Source organism: Prionailurus viverrinus, chromosome D2 (assembly GCF_022837055.1).
Source record: "Prionailurus viverrinus isolate Anna chromosome D2, UM_Priviv_1.0, whole genome shotgun sequence".
In the NCBI taxonomy this organism is placed as follows: Eukaryota; Metazoa; Chordata; class Mammalia; order Carnivora; family Felidae; genus Prionailurus; species Prionailurus viverrinus.
In genome coordinates this window covers 28,209,142-28,229,174 of record NC_062571.1, presented here as the reverse complement: position 1 = coordinate 28,229,174, position 20,033 = coordinate 28,209,142, and the positions used below count along the sequence as shown (strand labels likewise).

Below are 20,033 nucleotides of genomic sequence, written 5' to 3'. Positions count from 1 at the left end.
CATTTAAATATAAGAAGATATTTTTAATGTCCTTCTTTTAATATCTGAATAAATCCATGTTTATTCAGTAAGATTTTGGATCCAGTGTATATTTTCAGAGTTAAATTAGGAAATCAAATAACAATATATAAATACACAGAACATTAAAAAGAGAGCACTTAAAGAGAAAAATTACTGATGCTGGTGAAATTGGGATATAGTTCAAAGGTTATAAGATGGCTATGAGTAGGATACATTTGAGAATCTCCTAGAGAGCTTTGTAGGAACTTCATGGAGAAACCTCATGGAAAGGCAATTACATGATATTAGCACAGACTCTAGAAATCTGAGTTAAGATGAAGGAAGTATACTGAGTTTCCTGGTAGGATGGTACCTATATATTTTAAACAGCATCTTTGACACTTCACCTTTTATTAGTTCTTATAATTTGCTATCCAATTACATGTAGTTTTGTAGGATTGTATGTATTTCTAAAAAACAATCATGGTGATTCAGATCATTTTGTGAAAACACTGATTTGTGGATCAGAAACTATATCCTGAATTTACTTCTAACCCATGGGCTTCTTTGTCATATGCATCGCAAATTCCACATTGTAATAGGTTCCTTGAAACAATTACAAATGAGACTGAGAAAAAATTTATCTCACAGAGAAGGGTGTACTCTGTAAATTTTTGTGCATTTGAGAGCAACATATAAGAGAAATATAAATTTCAACAAAAGGACATTGTGATTAAGTTTCAATAAATTCATTGACTATGGAAGTAAACTTCGCTATGGCATATATGCAATAATAATCTTGTACTTTTTAATCGTTAGCCTTTCTTAATGTGGAGAAATATTGTAATTTAGAAGGTAATTGAAACAATTGAACTTTATACTTAATGTATACTTAATGTAGAAAGAAAGAAAGAAAAAGAAAGAAAGAAAGAAAGAAAGAAAGGATGGGAGAGAGAGAGAAAGGGAGAAAGGGACAAAGGAGGGAGGTAGGGAGGAAGGGAGGGAAGAGAAGGAAGGAAGGAAGGAAATTTGCCAGCTTATAAACAATTCATTTGTTCCTAATTTTATCTTTATATTTGTTATTTACATTATGTCCTTCATTCTTTGGAGCGTATGTTCTACTATATGCATTATACACTCAAGGAAATAATTTAAAATAGTGCCAGGATTTTCCTATCTCTGTGTCACAAAGTATAAATTTCATAATTGGACACCAAGTTGTTCTGTATTTTGAACTATAAAGGAGTAGCACCCAAATGAATACTGACTGTTTTTTACAAGAGTGTTCAGCAAGAGGCATCCAGTGTGCAGGAATTGAATGGTTTTATTGCATAATATGGGAGAATTGCTCACTACTGTCTGCTCCTGCTGACAATCCTGATGTTCAATCTGGTAATATTCTCAAAGCTATTTTGCCTTTTTTTTTAAGCCCACTGCTTTGATATTAGATGTTAATAGTTCTTGGTCTATGGGTGAGGAAGAAGGGGACAATTAACATGAAAAAACTCAGTCTGAGAGGAGTCATGCAAGAAAGTCTGCATTGAATAAGAATATCTAAGGTTTGGTTTATTTTTTCCATTTGTTTTTTGTCAAATAGGGTAGCATAAAATTCAATAACCTAAACTTTTGCCCCTACATCAGAATAGCTAAATAGCTGTGGAATTGCACTTCATTTGTTGATTCTCCTATGGATATCTTTTCTGGTGATGTCTCTAGAATATTTTAGGTTTCCTCTAGCTATGATGGCTCTATACAGATCCAGAATATTAACATGACTAGAGCACTGCCCAAGTGAGATTTGCAGAATTAAAACTATCTCTCTAAATATACATAGATGGTATCCAATGCTCAATTAAGTTAATGTGAAAACTTATAATACATTCAACTATATAATATTATAAACAACCTTTGCATTATTTCTGTAAAATTTAGAAAATATTTTAAACCTATAATATCCTCTTCCCATTGTACATTTAAGATAGCTGAATAATGTAATTATAGAATCACTATATCTTAAAGCCAGATGAGACTTTAGCATTTATAGGACCTTAGCAGGTGGGACAAATTTGATTTTGAGTTATGGCTCAATTACTGTAACTATTAATTTTGGAAAGATAATTATCTGTTCAAAGTCTCTATTTCTTCATCTTTAATGCTGAAATGTAACATACATGTCTTTTAGGATTATTATAAGAATTTAATGAAATAATACACGTATATTTAGCACAATGTTTGCAGATCAACAGACATTCTCAAATTATTTTTCTTTTTAAACTCAAACAAATTAATAGAGTTATTACTCTGTGAAAGCTAGGAGAATTAAAGAAAGAACCAAACCCTTTCTTAGTTATATTCTGGGAAAAATTGAAGCATGTTCAAAATCATTACCTCATTAATTGTAGACATCTGTAGATAATGTTGTTGAATATGTGGGATTAAACATTATTAGCTGTCACAATTTAGAAGCTGAACAGTGCTTATTAAAGGTCTAAAGTGGGGTTTCACAATAAATAACAAATATTTGAAGAATTTCCTTTGTTAGTACAGTTGATGAACCAATATTGATTCATTAACTATGTTCTATAGTTTACATTGGGGTTCATTATTTGTAGTAAATTCTATGGATTTTGGCAAATGTATAATGACATTTATGCATCATGAAAGTGTCATACAGAATAGTTTTACTATACTGAAAATCTCCTTTGCTCCATCTATTCCTCCCTCCTTAGCCCAGAGTCTCTGCAAACCATGAGCTTTTTATTTTTATAGTGTCCAAAGTTTTGCCTTTTCTGGTAGTCATATAGTTGGAATTATACAGTGTGTAGCTTTTTCACATTTGTTTCTTTCATTAGAAATATGCATTTAAATTTCCTCCTTTCCCATGCGCGCACATGTGTGTGTGTGTGTGTGTGTGTGTGTGTGTGTGTCTTTGATGCAGGCAGGCTGGGTCTGAGGACCCAGGGGAAGGTCCCACAAGGCCAGCCAAGAGAGTCCTTGGCTTCAGGCAGGATAGAAATCAAACACGAGCCAGAGAAAATGGAAACAGAATTTGCTGGATAGCGTAAGTGACAGAGCAGTGTCAGGAAGACTCAGAAAGGAAAGGAGAAGCACTCTTGTTGTTCCTTGGTGCTGGGGGTTTATATTGGCTAGAGTACATGTTCCTCCAGGAATCCAGGGTAGGGTCCAGTCAAAGGCAAGTGTCAAGTGAACAATATGTATTATTCCATAAATTCCTGAAGGTGGGGGTTTTGATGCCAGCATCAGCTGAGGTTTGTTTGAAGCTAATGTCCTGGAACATGTTTGGGATCTGGTTCTTATTAGGTGTTAACAGGTGTTCGGGGCCTGGGACAAAACTCAGAATAATAAAGTTCCTTGCTTCCTCCTTGAAATGGGAACATAGCTTTTTTGGCTTATTCAGAAACAAACTATGGAACATGAGTAAATGGGGCCTAGCAGAAAAACAGCAGAGATGGAACCTTTCTCAGTGGAGTCCCTTCAGCTTTCCTACTTTAGCTTGATAGCTCATTTCATTTTTTGCTAAATAATATTCCATTGTCTGCCTGCATCAATTTGTTTTTCCACTCATCTATTGAAGGACATTTTGTTTGCTTCCAATTTTTTTTTTTGGCTGCTTCCAAGTTTATGTAATGATAAGTAAAATTGCTATAAACACTCGTGAGAAAGCTTTGTGGGAATATAAGTTTTGACTCCTTGGGATAAATATTAAGGAGGGCAATTGCTAGATAGTATGGTACTAGTATGTTTAGTGTTGTAAGAAGCGACCAAACTGTCTTCCAAAGTTAATATATCAGTCTTCATTCCCAGAAGCAATGAATGAGAATTTCTGTTGCCCCACAATCATCATGTGGTACTCTCAGTGTTCTGGAATTTGGCCATACTAATAGGTGTATTGTGGTATCTCACTGGCTTTAATTTGTAGTTCCCCAATGATGTGTATTGTTGGGTATCTTTTCATATGCTTATCGTCTTTGTGTGATGTTCACTGAGATTTTTTGCTCATTTTAATTGAGGTTTTTTTTATTGTTGAGTTTTAAGAATTCTTTATAAACTTTGGATACTAGAGCTTTATTAGGATATATGTTTTGCAAATATTTCCCCCCATCTGTAACTTGTCTTTCATACTCTTAACAGTGTCTCTTGCAGACTGAAGTTTTTATTTTTTATGAATTGTAACTTAATCAGTTTTCCTTTCATCATTTATACTTTCACCATTGCATTTAAAAAGTCATTGCCAAATCCAAGATTACCTAGATTTTCTCCTATGAGCTTTATAGTTTTGCATTAAAATACAGATTTGTTATTCAACATGTAACTTTTGCTTTACATATTTTCCCCCTGAATAGGAAAAAAAAATACTTGACACATCGGTACATTCCAAGACAAACCACACAAAGAATAATTTCCAAAGTTGAATGCAAGATTTTTACAAATAAAAAGTGAGCTTGTGTCAAAAATTAATTATTGAGAGCCATCATGATGATAAGTCTCGTTTAAGGAGAATTGAATGAAGAAAAAACAATTAAATGAAATTGATAATTTAGAAACAAAACTTGCGATTGCACTACAGAGCAATAAGAATGTAATCCTTAGGATTATTTTTGCTACAAAAATTATTTCTCTCTGTTCCAGATAAAAATTAAGTTGTATTCTTATGTGACAAGAATCATTCGTATGGCTATCATTTTATTTTAGGTGTGCAGATATCAGGGGAGGAAATATTTGATGGTATATTATTCCCCACTGAATGGATTATAACATAAACCCTCTACTTCTTCCGGCTTTGTCATTGATATATTCAAAGTCCGGCTTTGGGAATTAAAAGAAAACAGACTTTTACCTCCCAAACAGTCTGGTTCTTGCAAATAAAATGTGCTTGTACTTCCAGTATTTTCTTTGGGCTATGGATTTAAACTTCTGCTTTGGAAGTCAAAAGCCAATAAATTAACTTTTTGGTCTCACTGGGTTTTTTGTTTGTTTGTTTGTTTGTTTGTTTGTCTTCTACTTTCTCTAAGGCAAAGTCTAGCTTTAATTTTGGAAAACTGAAGAATTGTGAAAAAATCATAGAAAAAGTTTAAATGCATTTGAAAATCTTATAGTGTGGTGCTCTCCGCAGTGACTGAAGATGGAGTTACCCAGAGAAGTTTGCAACAGATGAATTATCTTTTGTCTAAAATCCGTTCCTTTATCACTTTGTTTGTTACTGTTTTCCAACCTAACAGAAATCACCCTTTGCATCTCTGGAAGGCTATAAAATGATTGATAGGAATTGCTAGTACTTCAGCAATTCTCTGCTCTACAAATAATGCACTTCTGGATTTGCAGTAACACCAGGACATTCCATTCCTCACCCCAAATCAAATGTTAAATGGGCACTCTGAAACAAAGACAAATCTTCAGTCAATTCTACAAAAATATCATATTCCGAATGTACTGTTCTATAATAACGCATTTTCTTTCTCTTAAACCTCATTTTAAAAATGATGTGAATGTTGAGTCCAAGTGCCTCTACAGTTGGAAAAAAACCAAATGGAGGTAGAGTTCCTAATGATCTTTGCCATGTCTAACAAGTAAACCTATTTCATTAGCAAAGACTTCAGAGTATGCATCAGTAGGAAGTTTTATACAAGGTATTTGGTGTTTAATTTCTTTCCTAGAGTTTTAAGGTTATATAGCTAGACATAAAACTCCAGCTATCCTGAAGGTCTTTCCAGCTACTTAAATTCACTTGAAATATGAATAGCAAAGAAATAATTGTTTTTAAGAAATTAGTTTAATGTTTAATTACTGTACATATGTGGGAGGTGCCCAGCATTCTTATTTTCTTTTTCTGGCACTCTATGTTTAGAATTTCATGCAAATCACTTCGAGCATCTTGTGAAACATTCAGGGTAATGGGAAAGTGTCACAATAATGGAAATGTTGCAAACCTTTCCTAATGCTTTTGTGCTATATTTAATCTCAGAAATTCAAAAGATCATTTAATCATCATCTCCAACATTCTCAATATAACTGCTTCAGGTTAAGTCTGGTTATATGTTTCTCGTCACTTATTTCACTTATTTTGAACATATTGTATACATTCATGTAGGACTTTTCTTTCCATATCTGACCTCCCCTCTCTAATTCTTCAATGTGATTTGTACTATGGCTTCTGATTGTATTGCTCAAAGCAATAACCACACAAATTTTAATAAGGCCAGCAAAAAAGAACCAGAAAAGCCTTTGCTATGTTTTTATTCTCTGCTTTGAATAATAAAATAAATTGGTGACTGTATATCATTGTTCTATAGCAGAGGTGAACATTCAATTCACTCTTAGTGAATATTCTTTGTATGTTTTTTTTTCCTGTGCAAAATTTACGAGGAAAAAAAATAATTTGTGGCGGCTATGATTTTGCCTTTAATTAAACAGAAATTACAGTTTATTAGATAATTAATCTTCCAAAAATAACCACTGTTTTTCCCTAAATATTTTTTTCACTATTTTAGGGCTGTACAATATAAAATTAACCAACTTTAGTGAATACAGATAAAACATTCATTATATATCCATGTGTGTTTGTAAACTAGTAGTATTAATTTATTTCCAATTTTTAAGTTGATTTATTTATTTTGAGAGAGAGAGAGAGAGTGTGTAGGAGGGGCAGAGAGAGAGGGAGAGAATCCCAAGTGTTGGGGAGCCCAATGTAGGGCCTCGCAAACTATGAGATCATGACCTGAGCTGAAATCAAAAGTCAATTGCTTAACCAACTGAGCCACCCAGGCACCCCAGTAGTATTAGTTTAAAAACAACTTACCAACATATTTGAAAAATAATAGCTTCTTAATGTGTCATTAAAGTACACATCTATGGACTTAAAAAAAAAAGTTGATGATTATATACCTTCCACATTGAAACTTGTACTTTCAGTTACAGGGGAAATATACAATTTCTATTGAGATAGGACCATGCTTGGATTTATTATAGGCCTTAATGGCACATTCATGACTGAACGCTACAAATTAGGTGAAAACTCTAGTGAGTTTATAATGAAGGTTTTCAGTGTTTAGTTTTTTTCATGCAAACGAACAGACTGTCCTTTATATGAGTTAATTTGTCTAAATTTAAGTGCACAGGTATTTGTCTGCCTAGGTTCCTAAACCATGATTTAGGATTTAGACAAAACAATTTACTGGTCCTAGGTGTGTTATAAGAGGACTTTATTCATTCACCCAACAAACATTCCTATTGGTCTAACAGGTGCCATGTATTATACTAGGGACTAAATATGATACCTCAAGCAATAAAATTGAGAGATATATTGATTAGTACATCATTAAAACATGGGAAGAACCTGTAATGAAAACATATAAGCCATTTGATGGGAATCCCAAATAACATAGAACCAAATTTGTCTTACTATAAGTCAGCATGGATTTCCTAAGGAATGAACATTTGACTAGTGCTTTGAAACAATGGTAGAAGTTGATCAGGCAGACTAAAGGAGATTGGCAGATGAAATACTATGATTTATAGTAAGAAATATATATGTGGGGCATCTGGGTGGCTCAGTCATGATTTCACAATTTTTGGTTTCCAGCCTACATTAGGCTCTGTGCTGACATCTCAGAGCCTGGAGCCTGCTTCAGATTCTGTTGTCTCTCTCTTTGCTCCTCCCCTGCTCACACTGTCTCTCTCTCTCTCAAAAATAAACAGGTACATATACATACATATACATGTATACGTATATACATATGTATATACATGTATATGTATACATGTATATGTATATTATATACATGTATATGTATATACATGTATGTATGCCTGCTTCAGATTCTGTTGTCTCTCTCTTTGCTCCTCCCCTGCTCACACTGTCTCTTTCTCTCTCAAAAATAAACAGGTATATATACATACATATATATGTATATGTATATACATATGTATATACATGTATATGTATACATGTATATGTATATGTATACACATGTATATGTATATGTATATGTATATACATGTATATGTATATATACATATATATCTGTATGTATGTATATATATATACACATATAAACACATATGTATATATATAGTTTTTGTCCCATTTCTGGCATGGAACCTTAAAACTTTTGGAATTTCCCAAATGATGAGAGCAATAAAAGTGTTTTTGTTATGTTAATGAGGTGACATTTGTATCCCACCCCCCCATCCCACTGTGGGGTGATTGCCAGGGTAATTAATCAACCTTGTGATTAGGAGGTTGCAATTATGGAATTTCAGTCCCATCCTGTGGCCTCTGGGGTGGAAGAGGATCTGGAGGTTGAATCAAGTGCCAAAGGCCAGTGATTCAGTGATTTAATTAATCATGCCTGTGTAATGAAGCCCCTATAAAACCCCAAAAGGACAGGTTTTGGAGAGAGGCCAAGTTGGGAATACTTGGGGATGTGTGGAAAATGGCACACCTGGAGAAGGCGCGGAAATTCCCTGCCCTTCCCACATATTTTGCTTTATGGAATTTTCATCTGGCTGTTTTGAGTTATAAAAGCTGAATCTAGAAAGTAAAATGGTTCTCTGAGTTCTGTGAGATGCTCTAGAAACTTAAACAAACCCAAGGAGGAGGTCGTGGGACCTGATTTGTGGCCAACCAGTGGGGTCAGAAGTACACATAACAACCTGGGCCTACAACGGGCTCTGAGGTCGGGCAGGGGGGCAGTTTCATAGGACTGAACCCTTAACTTATGGAATGTGATGCTATCACTGGGTGGTGAGTGTTGGAATTGAATCGTAGAACACTAATTTGGTGTCCAGAGAATTGCTTGTTGGTGTGGGGAAGTGAACATCAGTTGAATGGAACTCCATGGTTTTCTTTTTCTATATATTTGGGATACCTGATATTTTTAAGTGTTTTATAACCTGTATAGTGTTGCTTTTAATCAGAATTAAGCATTCCATCATTCCATCATTCCACTATTTTAATCTAGAAATTTTCCTCAATTCATACTGATCAGTCACTCAAATCTAAAATTGAGTCAGTTGGAACTGAAATCTAAAATAATATGTAATTTCTGGGGCATCTGGGTGGCTCAATTGGTTAAGCATCTGATCTTGATTTCAGCCTAGGTCATGACCTCGTGGTTCATGGAATTGAGCCCCGCATCCAGCTCTGCACTGACAATGTGGAGCCTGCTTGGGATTCTCTCTCTCTTTCCTCTCCCCTGGTGTGTGCTCTCTCTCTCTGTCTCTCAAAATAAATAAAATACACATTTATTTAAAATATAATAATAAAATGCACAATTTATTTAAAAAATAAAATAATATGTCATTTCTAAAAGTACAGATAAAAATATAAAATTTTATATTTCACAAATTTTGCTATTAAAGAGATAAAAGCAAAATCATGCCTTTTTTTTCTTTCATAATTGTTAATGTCCTTTATTCCCATTGGGTACACCTCTGAGGTCAGAAGTTAATACGGGTTGTAATATGCAACGCTAATTTGATCTGTTTACTTGCAGAGAGCCATATCCTAGAAGATGTCAACAAATGTATCATAGCCTTGAGAGACCAGGATGCTGATAACTTAGACCGTGCTGCAGGTGCCATCAGAGGACGGGCAGCAAGACTTGCTCATATTGTCACAGGTGAAATGGACAGTTATGAGCCAGGAGCTTACACTGAAGGTGTGATGAGAAATGTTAACTTCCTTACAAGTACTGGTAAGTCTCAGTCCCCAGTAACAACTGCACTATTCCTGACATTCGAATCTCTGTGGCTACCAAATATTCATACACGTGGAAAGAAGATCTCTGCTTGTGTTGTTTGTTAAGCAATAGGTTGCTCCACCATCTGATAGGTGCTTGCCTCTTGTGGTTAGATGATTTGAAATTTATTTCTAGCAGTAAATATATTTATTGGGAGAGGTAAGTGTTTTATAAATATGTGTTATATAAATTAGCTACAGGCCTTAGCCACTTATGAATGTTTATTAATGCCAGAACTGTTAGGATATATAATTGGGCCAGATGTTATAAGTACGTAATAGTTTCCAAATCCTCTTTCAGCTGTATCATTGGTACCCCAGGTTTTTGCTTATGTTGCTTAAACAGGAAACTGGTCCTATGGTTCCAGAGAAATGCTCTGTACTGTCTTTCACAGTCTGTTTGCAAACATTTTGCTCTTCAAAATCTTCAGAATCTTCTGTGATTACTTGACAAATATGGAATGAGGGGCACCTGGATGGCTCAGTTGGTTAAGCATCCGACTTTGGCTCAGGTCATAATCTTGCTGTTTGAGAGTTTGAGCCCCATATCAGCTCTCTGCTGTCAGGGCAGGGCCTGCACTGGATCCTTCGTCCCCCTCTCTCTCTCTGCCTCTTCCCCACCAGCAACCGCACTTTCTTTCTTTCTCTCTCTCTCAAAATTAAATAAAAATAAATAAATAAATAAATAAATAAATAAATAAATAATAAAAAGAAATATGGAATGAGGATTGTGTTTTCGTTGAAGCACCCAGTTTAATATTTTTTTTAAATTTCTTAAATGTTTATTATTATTGAGAGACAGAGAGAGAGAGAGCATGAGCATGGGAGGGGCAGAGAGAGGAGAAGACACAGAATCTGAAACAGGCACCAGGCTCTGAGCTGTCAGCACAGAGCCCGAAGCAGGGCTCGAACTCACAAACTGTGAGATCATGACCTGAAGTCGGATGCTTCACTGACTGAGCCACCCAGGCGCCCCTAATAATTAAAAAAAAATTTTTTTAACATTTTTTGTATTTTTGAAACAGAGAGAGACAGAGCATGAACAGGGGAGGGTCATAGAGAGAGGGAGACACAGAATCTGAAACAGGCTCCAGGCTCTGAGCTGTCATCACAGAGCCCGACGCTGGGCTCGAACTTACGGACCGCGAGATCATGACCTGAGCCAAGATCTGATACTTAACCGACTGAGACACCCAGGCACCCCTATTTTTAAATAGGGAAGTAAATGCTTATTTTGAATCACTCAGTAAAATGGCATTCTTATATTAAACACTATTAACATTTCTCCAACAAACTTACAGAAGCATTTGATTTCATACAGATTTAGAAAAAAATGGATATAATTTAAATAAGGGCAATCAATTATTTTTATAAATCATCATGGAAGAACTTTTTCCTGTGAAAACCCTTTGCATTCTGTGAAATCCTCAGTTTGAATTTTTCTTACTAATTAACTCAACACTAGGGTGATGGTGCACCCATGATTACTAAAATATTTGAAATTCCATATTTAAGGCATTGATTCTACCTAGAGAATTGTCCTTTATGTTATGGAGAGGGCATATCAAATTCGGATGATACGTACAATGTTTTGTTAAAGTGGTAGAAGGAATAAGGATGGGTGATTTTGCAGGGACAGGAGAGGGAGCTGCTTCTTAAATTTAAATGACTAAGGGAAACCCACCAATGGTGGAATCAGCCTTCAGTGGGGAGTAGTTCTGAAGAGGCATACCACACAGTTGGTACAGAATTGATGATTAATGTCACTGTTTTCCTAACAGCTTGATCTAGAAAATCATTGGTGAATCTTGGCACAAGGTTTTCTCATAATCTCTTTAAAAACATTTCTAAAATAGTGGAACATTGAAGATAGGCTAAGGAAAGATGGAGAGGGTCCGTTGGTACCTGTTGATGATAGTATATTTCTATATTGTACCTATAACTGTTAATATTATATTTCTGTAACAACTCAAAAGCCACTGGTGTTCTAAATACGGCCCTGGTAGTTGTCATATGATATGTACCACACACCACATAATGACGTATGGTGATATATTTAGTTAAGGAAATAAATATATTGATTAATTGTGTTAATGGTAGTTCTGCGTCTTTTCCACGAACTAAATATGACTGGTCTTCTTGTTGGTCAAAATCAAGTACAGAGATATCTGATATTTTTGTTTTCTACTTTCCGAGAATAGAATTATAAGTAAAAGAAGAATGCACTAGGGGTTCTCTTTTTAGCCAAATGAAAATTTCCTTCAGGGAGTTGAATAGGTCAGGTCTACCAGGATCTTACATATATCTTGCCTCTGTCTCAATTTTCTATTCATATTAGTAATGTCCTTTGGACACACTGTTATGGTCAGAATGTCTGTATGAGGTACCAAGCTTACAGTTTCATTTTCCATAGGATAGAGTTTATATGAGCTGTAAGCAAAGAAATAGAAATGAAATTCTAAACTGTCCAGGATGTGAAGTGTATTGTAGGAACCCTGTTCACAATCAATTCTTATAATCTGAAATAAGAAAATAAAAATAAAGCAAAGTTATTTATGCCTTTAATTACAAGTTTGTCAATACCTCTATGATTTATAATGGCCTATGAGATAACTAACCAATATTGGGTACAAAATTCATTCATTCAGAAGATGGAGAAGTCTTTTCCCTCTAATTAGTTGTATATAACTTTAATTAAAATTCTCCAGGTAAGTCATATCCTGTGCCCCAAATATAATAAGTATAGAATAATTCTGGGCTGTTCTGTAAGTCTCATTATTAATGTAACTATAATTTATGACTTTCCAATTTTGTCATTTTAGTTTTTCAAATAATTTTTTGACTTATCTTTGGAGAAATATTCTCCTTTTTGTTATATGTCTAATTCCAGACTTTTCTCCAGTTTTTCTTGAAATTTATCAAAAGCATGCCCTACTAAAGGGAATTCTGAACAATAAATTAGATGAAAATGCTAATTAGATCAGCTTGATCTTAACCAAAGCTGAAATATGTGAGCATTTTCCCTCCCGTAGAGATACTATGAAAAATACTTTCAACTATTCTATCCTCCATAATTAAATAACAGAAGATGTTCATCTTTGTTCACATCTGCTCATCACTCAGACTTATTATTTATAAATAATCATCAAATTAAGTAATTGGAAATGTCATGTTTTGTGTCATGAAGCCTTAATAGTTAACATTTTAGCAAGTGAATGGTCTGTACATAGGTGGCCTTTCTTTTTCCTTTTCCCTTATACAGTTCTCAGGTCTTGACCCTGCTTCCTGAAAATCACTTAATAAGGAGCTTTTGTGAATTGTTTTTATGACCGAGACTTCCTTAACACTGCAAAATTTGCCTTAAAGTACTGTAATCAATGATAAAACCTAAGCCCTGCTTATCTAAATCACAGAGTGTTTTTGGAACATTGCACCTTTGATTTTAATCAGACTTTGTGGCTCATTAGCACATTTTCAAGATTTGATGATCTTCTAAGTATTTCCTCAGCATTAGGAAGCAGGGCTGCCCTGTTACATTGCAGGAATTTGCACTGTTCATAAGCCCTAGCAGTCGGCTTTGTGTGAAATGTAGGCAACATCTGGAACACTGCATTTCATTCCGACAGAGGCATAATTTTGTCATCTCCATGTGGTATTTTTTATTCTGCCCAATTTTTCCGTTATGAAGCTTATTCATTTGTCAGGATTTCCTGATAGGAGAGAGGAAATATATTGACTTTTTCTGGTTAAATAACAAACCTTATCAATTTTGATGTGAAGGCTTAAAAGTTACATTCCTACACCAACTTTAGTTCTTTCACGCTAGGTTTGGGGAAAAACCTAAACCAAGGGGGGACTGAAAACAGTATTTTTCGGATGTGATTTATGGACTCTTATCAAATTCAGAAATTAGCATTCCCCAAAGCATCTGTTGCAAACCACCAAACTCCACCTGGTTTCAATGTCAGCCAGCCTCATGGACCAAAACAGAGCAGGCACATAAATAAACCTGACCAAGATATCCGGGTGGCATCCACTGCTGGCAACTTGCAGTGAAGACAAGCAAAGGGTTATTCATCAAGTACTCCATCAAACCCAAACTGGAAAATCTGTACCCAGAATCCTTCCCCTAATAGAATGGAGAAGAACCATATGGTTGCAATTTTTCTTCTTACAGACGCATTAGACAGTTGAAAACAATCTAGAACCAACAAATACTTCCAAAATGTTCTTATACATTTTTCTTACAGCCAGCTTGAACCATAGACTTTTAAAATGAATTTTATCTAAAAATAATTTTTAAAATGTTAATAGCAATAAATCCTGTCAAGTCCCTTTCATTTAATATTCTTCACGTAAAAATATCCTACATTTTGTAGCCAGATTAAAACATGTTTATTTACTATCCTTATGTTGCATCTCTGGTCTATAACCTTAAATAATTATAAGATAAAATGCAAAGACTTTAGTTTTTAGCAGTTTTTGCCCTCCACAATCCAGCAGAGTCTCATAATTTGTCATCCATATACTACGTATGACTCAGTATGACTCAAAATAATTTTTATGTGTCCAGTAGTTTTGAACAGTACAATTTTGTTTTGTCTTAAGAATTAGTGTCTAATTATATATATAATGACCTATATAAATAACATATATATTAAATACACATATAAATAATATACATAACATATACTTATAAATTACATTCATTGTATGTATGGAAAAACTCAGATGAATGGCTTATTCTAATAAATGGGAAAGTCTGGCAACTCTAGGACAGAGTTTGCTATGAAATTGGCTGGAGCTTAGTGGTGTTTCCTTTTCATTGAGCCTCAGCGATAGTCTCCACCATGCCATAGTCTCCTCCACTCCTTTCATTATATACCTAGCTGCTTAACTCACTTAATTTATCTGTCTAAACTCTATTGGCATTTGAGTTCACCTGAACATGCTTTTCTAAGTTGTTGTTTTTTGGAGGTTTTTTCTTCCTTTTTTGGGCCGAAGGCACTTTCTACTCCATCTAAGTTGGTAGTTTCACATTTTATTTTCACATTTTATCTGTCTTTCAAGAAACAGTTCATATCCCATGTCCTCTGGGAAACTTTCTTTACTTCCTCTGGTAGTAAGGAATTCTTTCTGGTTTCATGTACTATAGATTTTAAAGGACTTGCCACTCAGTCCTATCATTCTAGATAACCATATGCTGTTGATGAACTCTTAAGATATACTTACACAGAAATGACTTTTTCCTTCAACATAGAATATAAGCTATAGAAGAAAATGTTGTGTGTCTTGCATTTTTTAAATTTCTCTTTGCATCTTTTCCAGACCTACCATTGTGTCTTGCATGGTGTTAGATTAAAACAAAGCAATGCAGCAAAACAACCCTTGAATTGTGTCTATATGCGTGTACTAATTCTATTCTAACAGTGAAAAGTCTTTTCTTCTCTAGTGTCCCTCTAAAATTATAACTATTGTCCAACACTTTCTCAAATGCCACCACCTTCACATAGTAGCTTCTGATACCATTTCAGTTAGAATTAATTGCTCTGTTATATATGTTACCATTGGGTGAGCTTGTTCTCTAGTTAATGGCTATTTCATTTTGCCTTGTATCATAATCAGTCCTTTACATACAAGTTTCTCCAAGTAGATAGTAATGTCCTTAAAGGCAATCACCATACTTTATTATTTTTATGTTTCACAGTAGCATTTTACACATAACAGAGGTGCCTAAGTCATTTTCCCAAGTTTAAATTTAAAATTCACTCTAATATTGTACTGTGATACATTCTAATACAGATATGCAAATGAACCAGTTATCATCCCAGTTCAGGGAAATACAAAAACAAAACTTGAAAACAGTAGACCGTGTCAAAGGCTTGAGCAAAGAAAAGGTCAGGGAAGTAATTAATTACTGTCCAGAGTTAGATATTAGCTACTTCCAGAAAACTTAGGGTCAGATGTCTGAAAGGTCTTTAGCAAGCCTTTGAACTAGAGATCACAACTTCTGTGTATTCTATTACTTACAAGAACCATCCTTGAAGTGCATCTGGTGAAAGATCCCATTGAACCTAATTTCATTGATGGTTCTAGCAAAGCCCTGTACGGGGATAGCAACCATGCCTTGTTTTGGGAAGCTGTTTTTGGTGAACTTCCTTCCCCTGGTAGCAGTTTGAGACAGGCCTCCTAATTATATGCTTTCTTACTTTTGGCTTCAGCTAGAATCTACACCGTTTAACACAGAGAGCATTAACAAGAACCTTCTGTCTGTAGATCATTTGGTTAACCTGGATAGCAGGGTGTCTTCATGTTGGTGATGCTAAAATCAGAAGCTAAATGACAACCCAGCCTGGGGCGCCTGGGTGGCTCAGTCCCTTGAGCATCCGACTTCAGCTCAGGTCATGATCTCACAGCTCATGAGTTTAAGCCCTGTGTTGAGCTCTCTGCTGACAGCTCAGAGCCTGGAGCCTGCTTCGGATTCTGTGTCTCCTTCTCTCTCTGCTCCTAACCCACTCGCATTCTGTCTCTGTCTCTCTCAAAAATAAATAAACATTAATTTTTTTTTAAATGACAACCCAGCCTCTGTAAAGCAAAGGGAGATCCCATGGCATTGGAAGTACTTCCATTGCTGTAGGATTTGGGGATCCTGCACCACCACTGTGAGTTGAAGAAAGCAGCTACTAGAACTTCTGAGCAGAAACCTGCTTTCTACCTAAAGAGAACTGTATTTGAATAGGATCCATATTTAGTTAGCGGGCTAAGGATACTTTTTTACCTTGCAATTTTAAGTAGTAGAAATATAAACTTGTCAGGAAAAAAAGTGCTATAAAAGCTGAAATCTCTATATACTGGGGATGCAAAGGCTTTTTGGACCTTTTTGATAAGGGTAGATTCTGAGAGAACTACATGGAATAACCCAAAAAACCACTGTGGACAGTAACTTTACTAATAAAAAGAATACATTCTGACATGGTAGAAATTTTTATCATCAAAAGAGGAAATAATATGGAGTGCTTAAAAGTGAATTCATAAAATCATAAAGAGGGCCTGAAATATTCCTATGTCTGGAAAATATAAAATATCTAACGGTGAGGCTGATGCTAAGTGAGGTATGGGTAGGGAAGATGAGTTGAGATGGCCTGAAAGGAAGGGAACATTGACAAAAGAACTGGGGAGTATGGACCTGCTGGGTGGATATTCATCAGTGCAAAGATGTTCTAGAGGTCTTGTACCTTCTTTAAGTCTAAAACTCCTATGACCAGGCTTAGATGCATGTTCTCCAGCCAAAAAAGACATTATCTGGAAAGAGAAACAGGACACATTGTTCTTTCTGATCCTATTTTCACAAATTTTCAATAAAAAAGACTAATTCAGGGTTATTTCATGATCCTTCATGTGGTAGGGCACATAGAAATATAGCATATATAAAAGGATTAAGCATGAAACTCCTGTTTCAGATCTGGATTTCAAGCAATGGACTCTAGCTATGGGTAAGTTAAGCAGAAAAAGAGACAAACTAACAAACACAGAAGATAAGTGGAAAAAACAGACCGCAAGGGATGTTGCATGTAGGAATCTGGTTAGTCATCCTAAAGAAAGAGGTACCATCCCTACCCTCTCTGAACACCTAATACTATTATTAGCATCATAATGTTGTAATACTGGACCCCACAGATAGTGCATTGCCATCACATTCCAGATACTTCCACCAATGAATAAAATCCTAAGGAAATTCCTGCTTTTGTCTCACTTGCTCTGAATTCAACTTCCTCAGCGGAAGCATCATATTTTTGGAGTTTAAATCATGTGCCCACACCTTGACTGCTGGTATGGGGCAAGGGGAGTTTGCAAGTACTGCCTTTGAGCCCCTATGGAGAATAGTGCTTGGCCTCATACTGAGACCCTCATACAAGCAGATTCCCTGGTATAAGAACAGGCTTTGTGGTCTTGCACAAAGGGAGATGGTGTGTTAAAGAGCAGGAGAGGAGGAACATCAACAAGGGAGGGAAAGGGCCCAAAGAAGGGAAATTGAGGACTGATTTTACCAACTTAGGCTGGTCACCATCAATGTCAGAACAACAGAAATGCTTCCAGAATCACCCAGTTAGAAGCACTGCATTAAAGCATCTTGCCGTCAAACCCATTTTTTTTTCTGATGGTTTATAAAATCTAAAAACAAGTATAAAAGCATGCTTTCTTCCTGGCAGATGTATTAAATGAGGTATTATGATAACACTTTAAACCTAAGTATGTCCAGAGTGGATGTGCCTTAACAGAATGTATGATGTGAATGTGATTCTGTTGCCAAGAGAGTGGCAAAGATGGACGTATATGAATCTGTGAAGTCTTGTAAAAAAGTGAAAAAAGAGGCACCTGGGTGGCTCAGTCAGTTAAGTGTCTGACTTTGGCTCAGGTCATGATCTCCCGGTTAGTCAGTTCAAGCCCTGCATCAGGCTCTGTGCTGACAGCTCAGAGCCCTGAGCCTGCTTCAGAGTCTGTCTCCCTCTCTCTCTGCCCCTCCCCAACTCACACACACACACTCTGTCTGTCTCTCTCTCTCTCTCTCTCTCTCAAATATAAATAAAAAACATTAAAAATTTAAAAGAAAGTGAAAAAATTACTCTTCAATGATTTCTTCTTTTATTCTTTAACAACAATGACCAAAAATTAATAGGATTATATCCTATTATTGTTCAAATGTACAGTGATACTGTATCAAAATGTATGATTTTGTTCTAAATCCAGAGGGATGGGGATTTTGACTTCATTTATTTTAAGATTTACTAAGGGAGACATAGTAAACATATTTTGTAACAGCATAAACTAGTTCCTTCTAAATCACAGTGTGCGCATAACCACCGGGAAAAAGAAGTGGCTGTTTATTTAAGGCAGAGGGGATCAGAAGCTCTGGGGTCTTAAGCAGTGTTAGGTCCTTCCCAGCAATCCTGAGAGCTACAGGGATCAATACCTCTAAATAATAATAACCTTCTAAAACACACCCATGTCACAACATAGTCAGGAAGCTCAGGACTAGGCTATTATCTACTGGGTGGTCCAACAGTTAAGTCTCTTTATAGTAGAATTACTGTAAAATGTTTTGTGAATGGGGTGCCTGGGTGGCTCACTCGGTTGGGTGTCAGACTTCGGCCCAGGTCATAATCTCCTGGTTTGTGGATTTGAGCCCCACGTCAGGCTCTGTGCTGACAGCTTAGAGCCTCGAGCCTGCTTTGAATTCTGTGTCTCCCTCTCTCTCTGCCCCTTCCCTACTCACACTCTGTCTCTCTGTCTCTCAAAAATAAACAAACATTGAAAAAATTTAAAAAAAATTAAATGTTTTGTGAACTGTAACATAGTATATGTTTTTAAAAATGGAGACAAGTATCTGGCAGGAGGCTCCTTCCTTCTACTTCATCTTGAAAGTCAGATTTATGAAACTAATGAAATAACTCCCTTCAGTTGTTATAAATATCTGTTTCATGTATTAATAGCCCTCAGTTGTAAAGACAGTTAATTTTACTTTTTTAGAGATGTTTATATATAGCCTGGAAAGTCTGGTTATATATTTATTGATGTGAGCTGGTAAAACTTTTATATACTCATCTGTAAAACTAAATTTGAGGCTCAAGGTCACTGACTCTAGAAAATGAACTGAAGTGGTATGGCTGTCAGATTTTGTTTCCTCTGGCTTTGAAGTGAACATTAACCACGTGAATGTATAAATCATATTGCATATCCTTTGGTGTCAAGTAATTGGTGTGGACTTCAGAGCTTGATTGACAATAGTTTTAGCCATTTCCTCTCCAACCTCTTTTTTCCAACATTCTTCAAGTCATTTTTTTTTTCTGGGATTCTTTAAATGTAGTTCTCGTTGTATGGGCATGGTCACAATTGACATGATGATATTGCCACATTTCTGAGATGAGAGTATGTGTAGTAAGTGAAGACTTAAGCGTTTCTAAAGTAAACAGTATCTATAGATATTGCCAGAATAAGGCAGTATTGCATTTGTACTCTTAGACTTTGTGGATATGAAAACAAATGCTGAAAAATCATACCATTGTAAAGAGAAAAACAAATTAGCAGGCCTACATTTTCAAATGACAGTGCTATCCACAAGCTTTATTAATAAATGTGAATATTTTCTTCAGTAAGTCAACAACTTATTATGATTGGGTAAGTTAAGGATTATTTCACCTCTTGGTGAAAACTATAACCTTGGGAAAAACTATGAACATAGTGTATATCTCAAGATTTTCAATGAAGGAAGAGA

At 35.5% G+C, this 20,033-nt stretch overlaps 1 protein-coding gene across 1 annotated transcript in view; it reads left to right on the top strand.

Moving 5' to 3' along the window:
• Nucleotides 1-20,033, top strand: part of CTNNA3 (catenin alpha 3) — a 1,798,979-nt gene that overhangs the window by 1,337,025 nt on the left and 441,921 nt on the right. Inside the window, exon 13 of the mRNA XM_047826392.1 lies at nucleotides 9,516-9,716. Coding sequence (XP_047682348.1) covers nucleotides 9,516-9,716 — 201 coding nt within the window. The remainder of the gene's footprint in view (nucleotides 1-9,515; nucleotides 9,717-20,033) is intronic.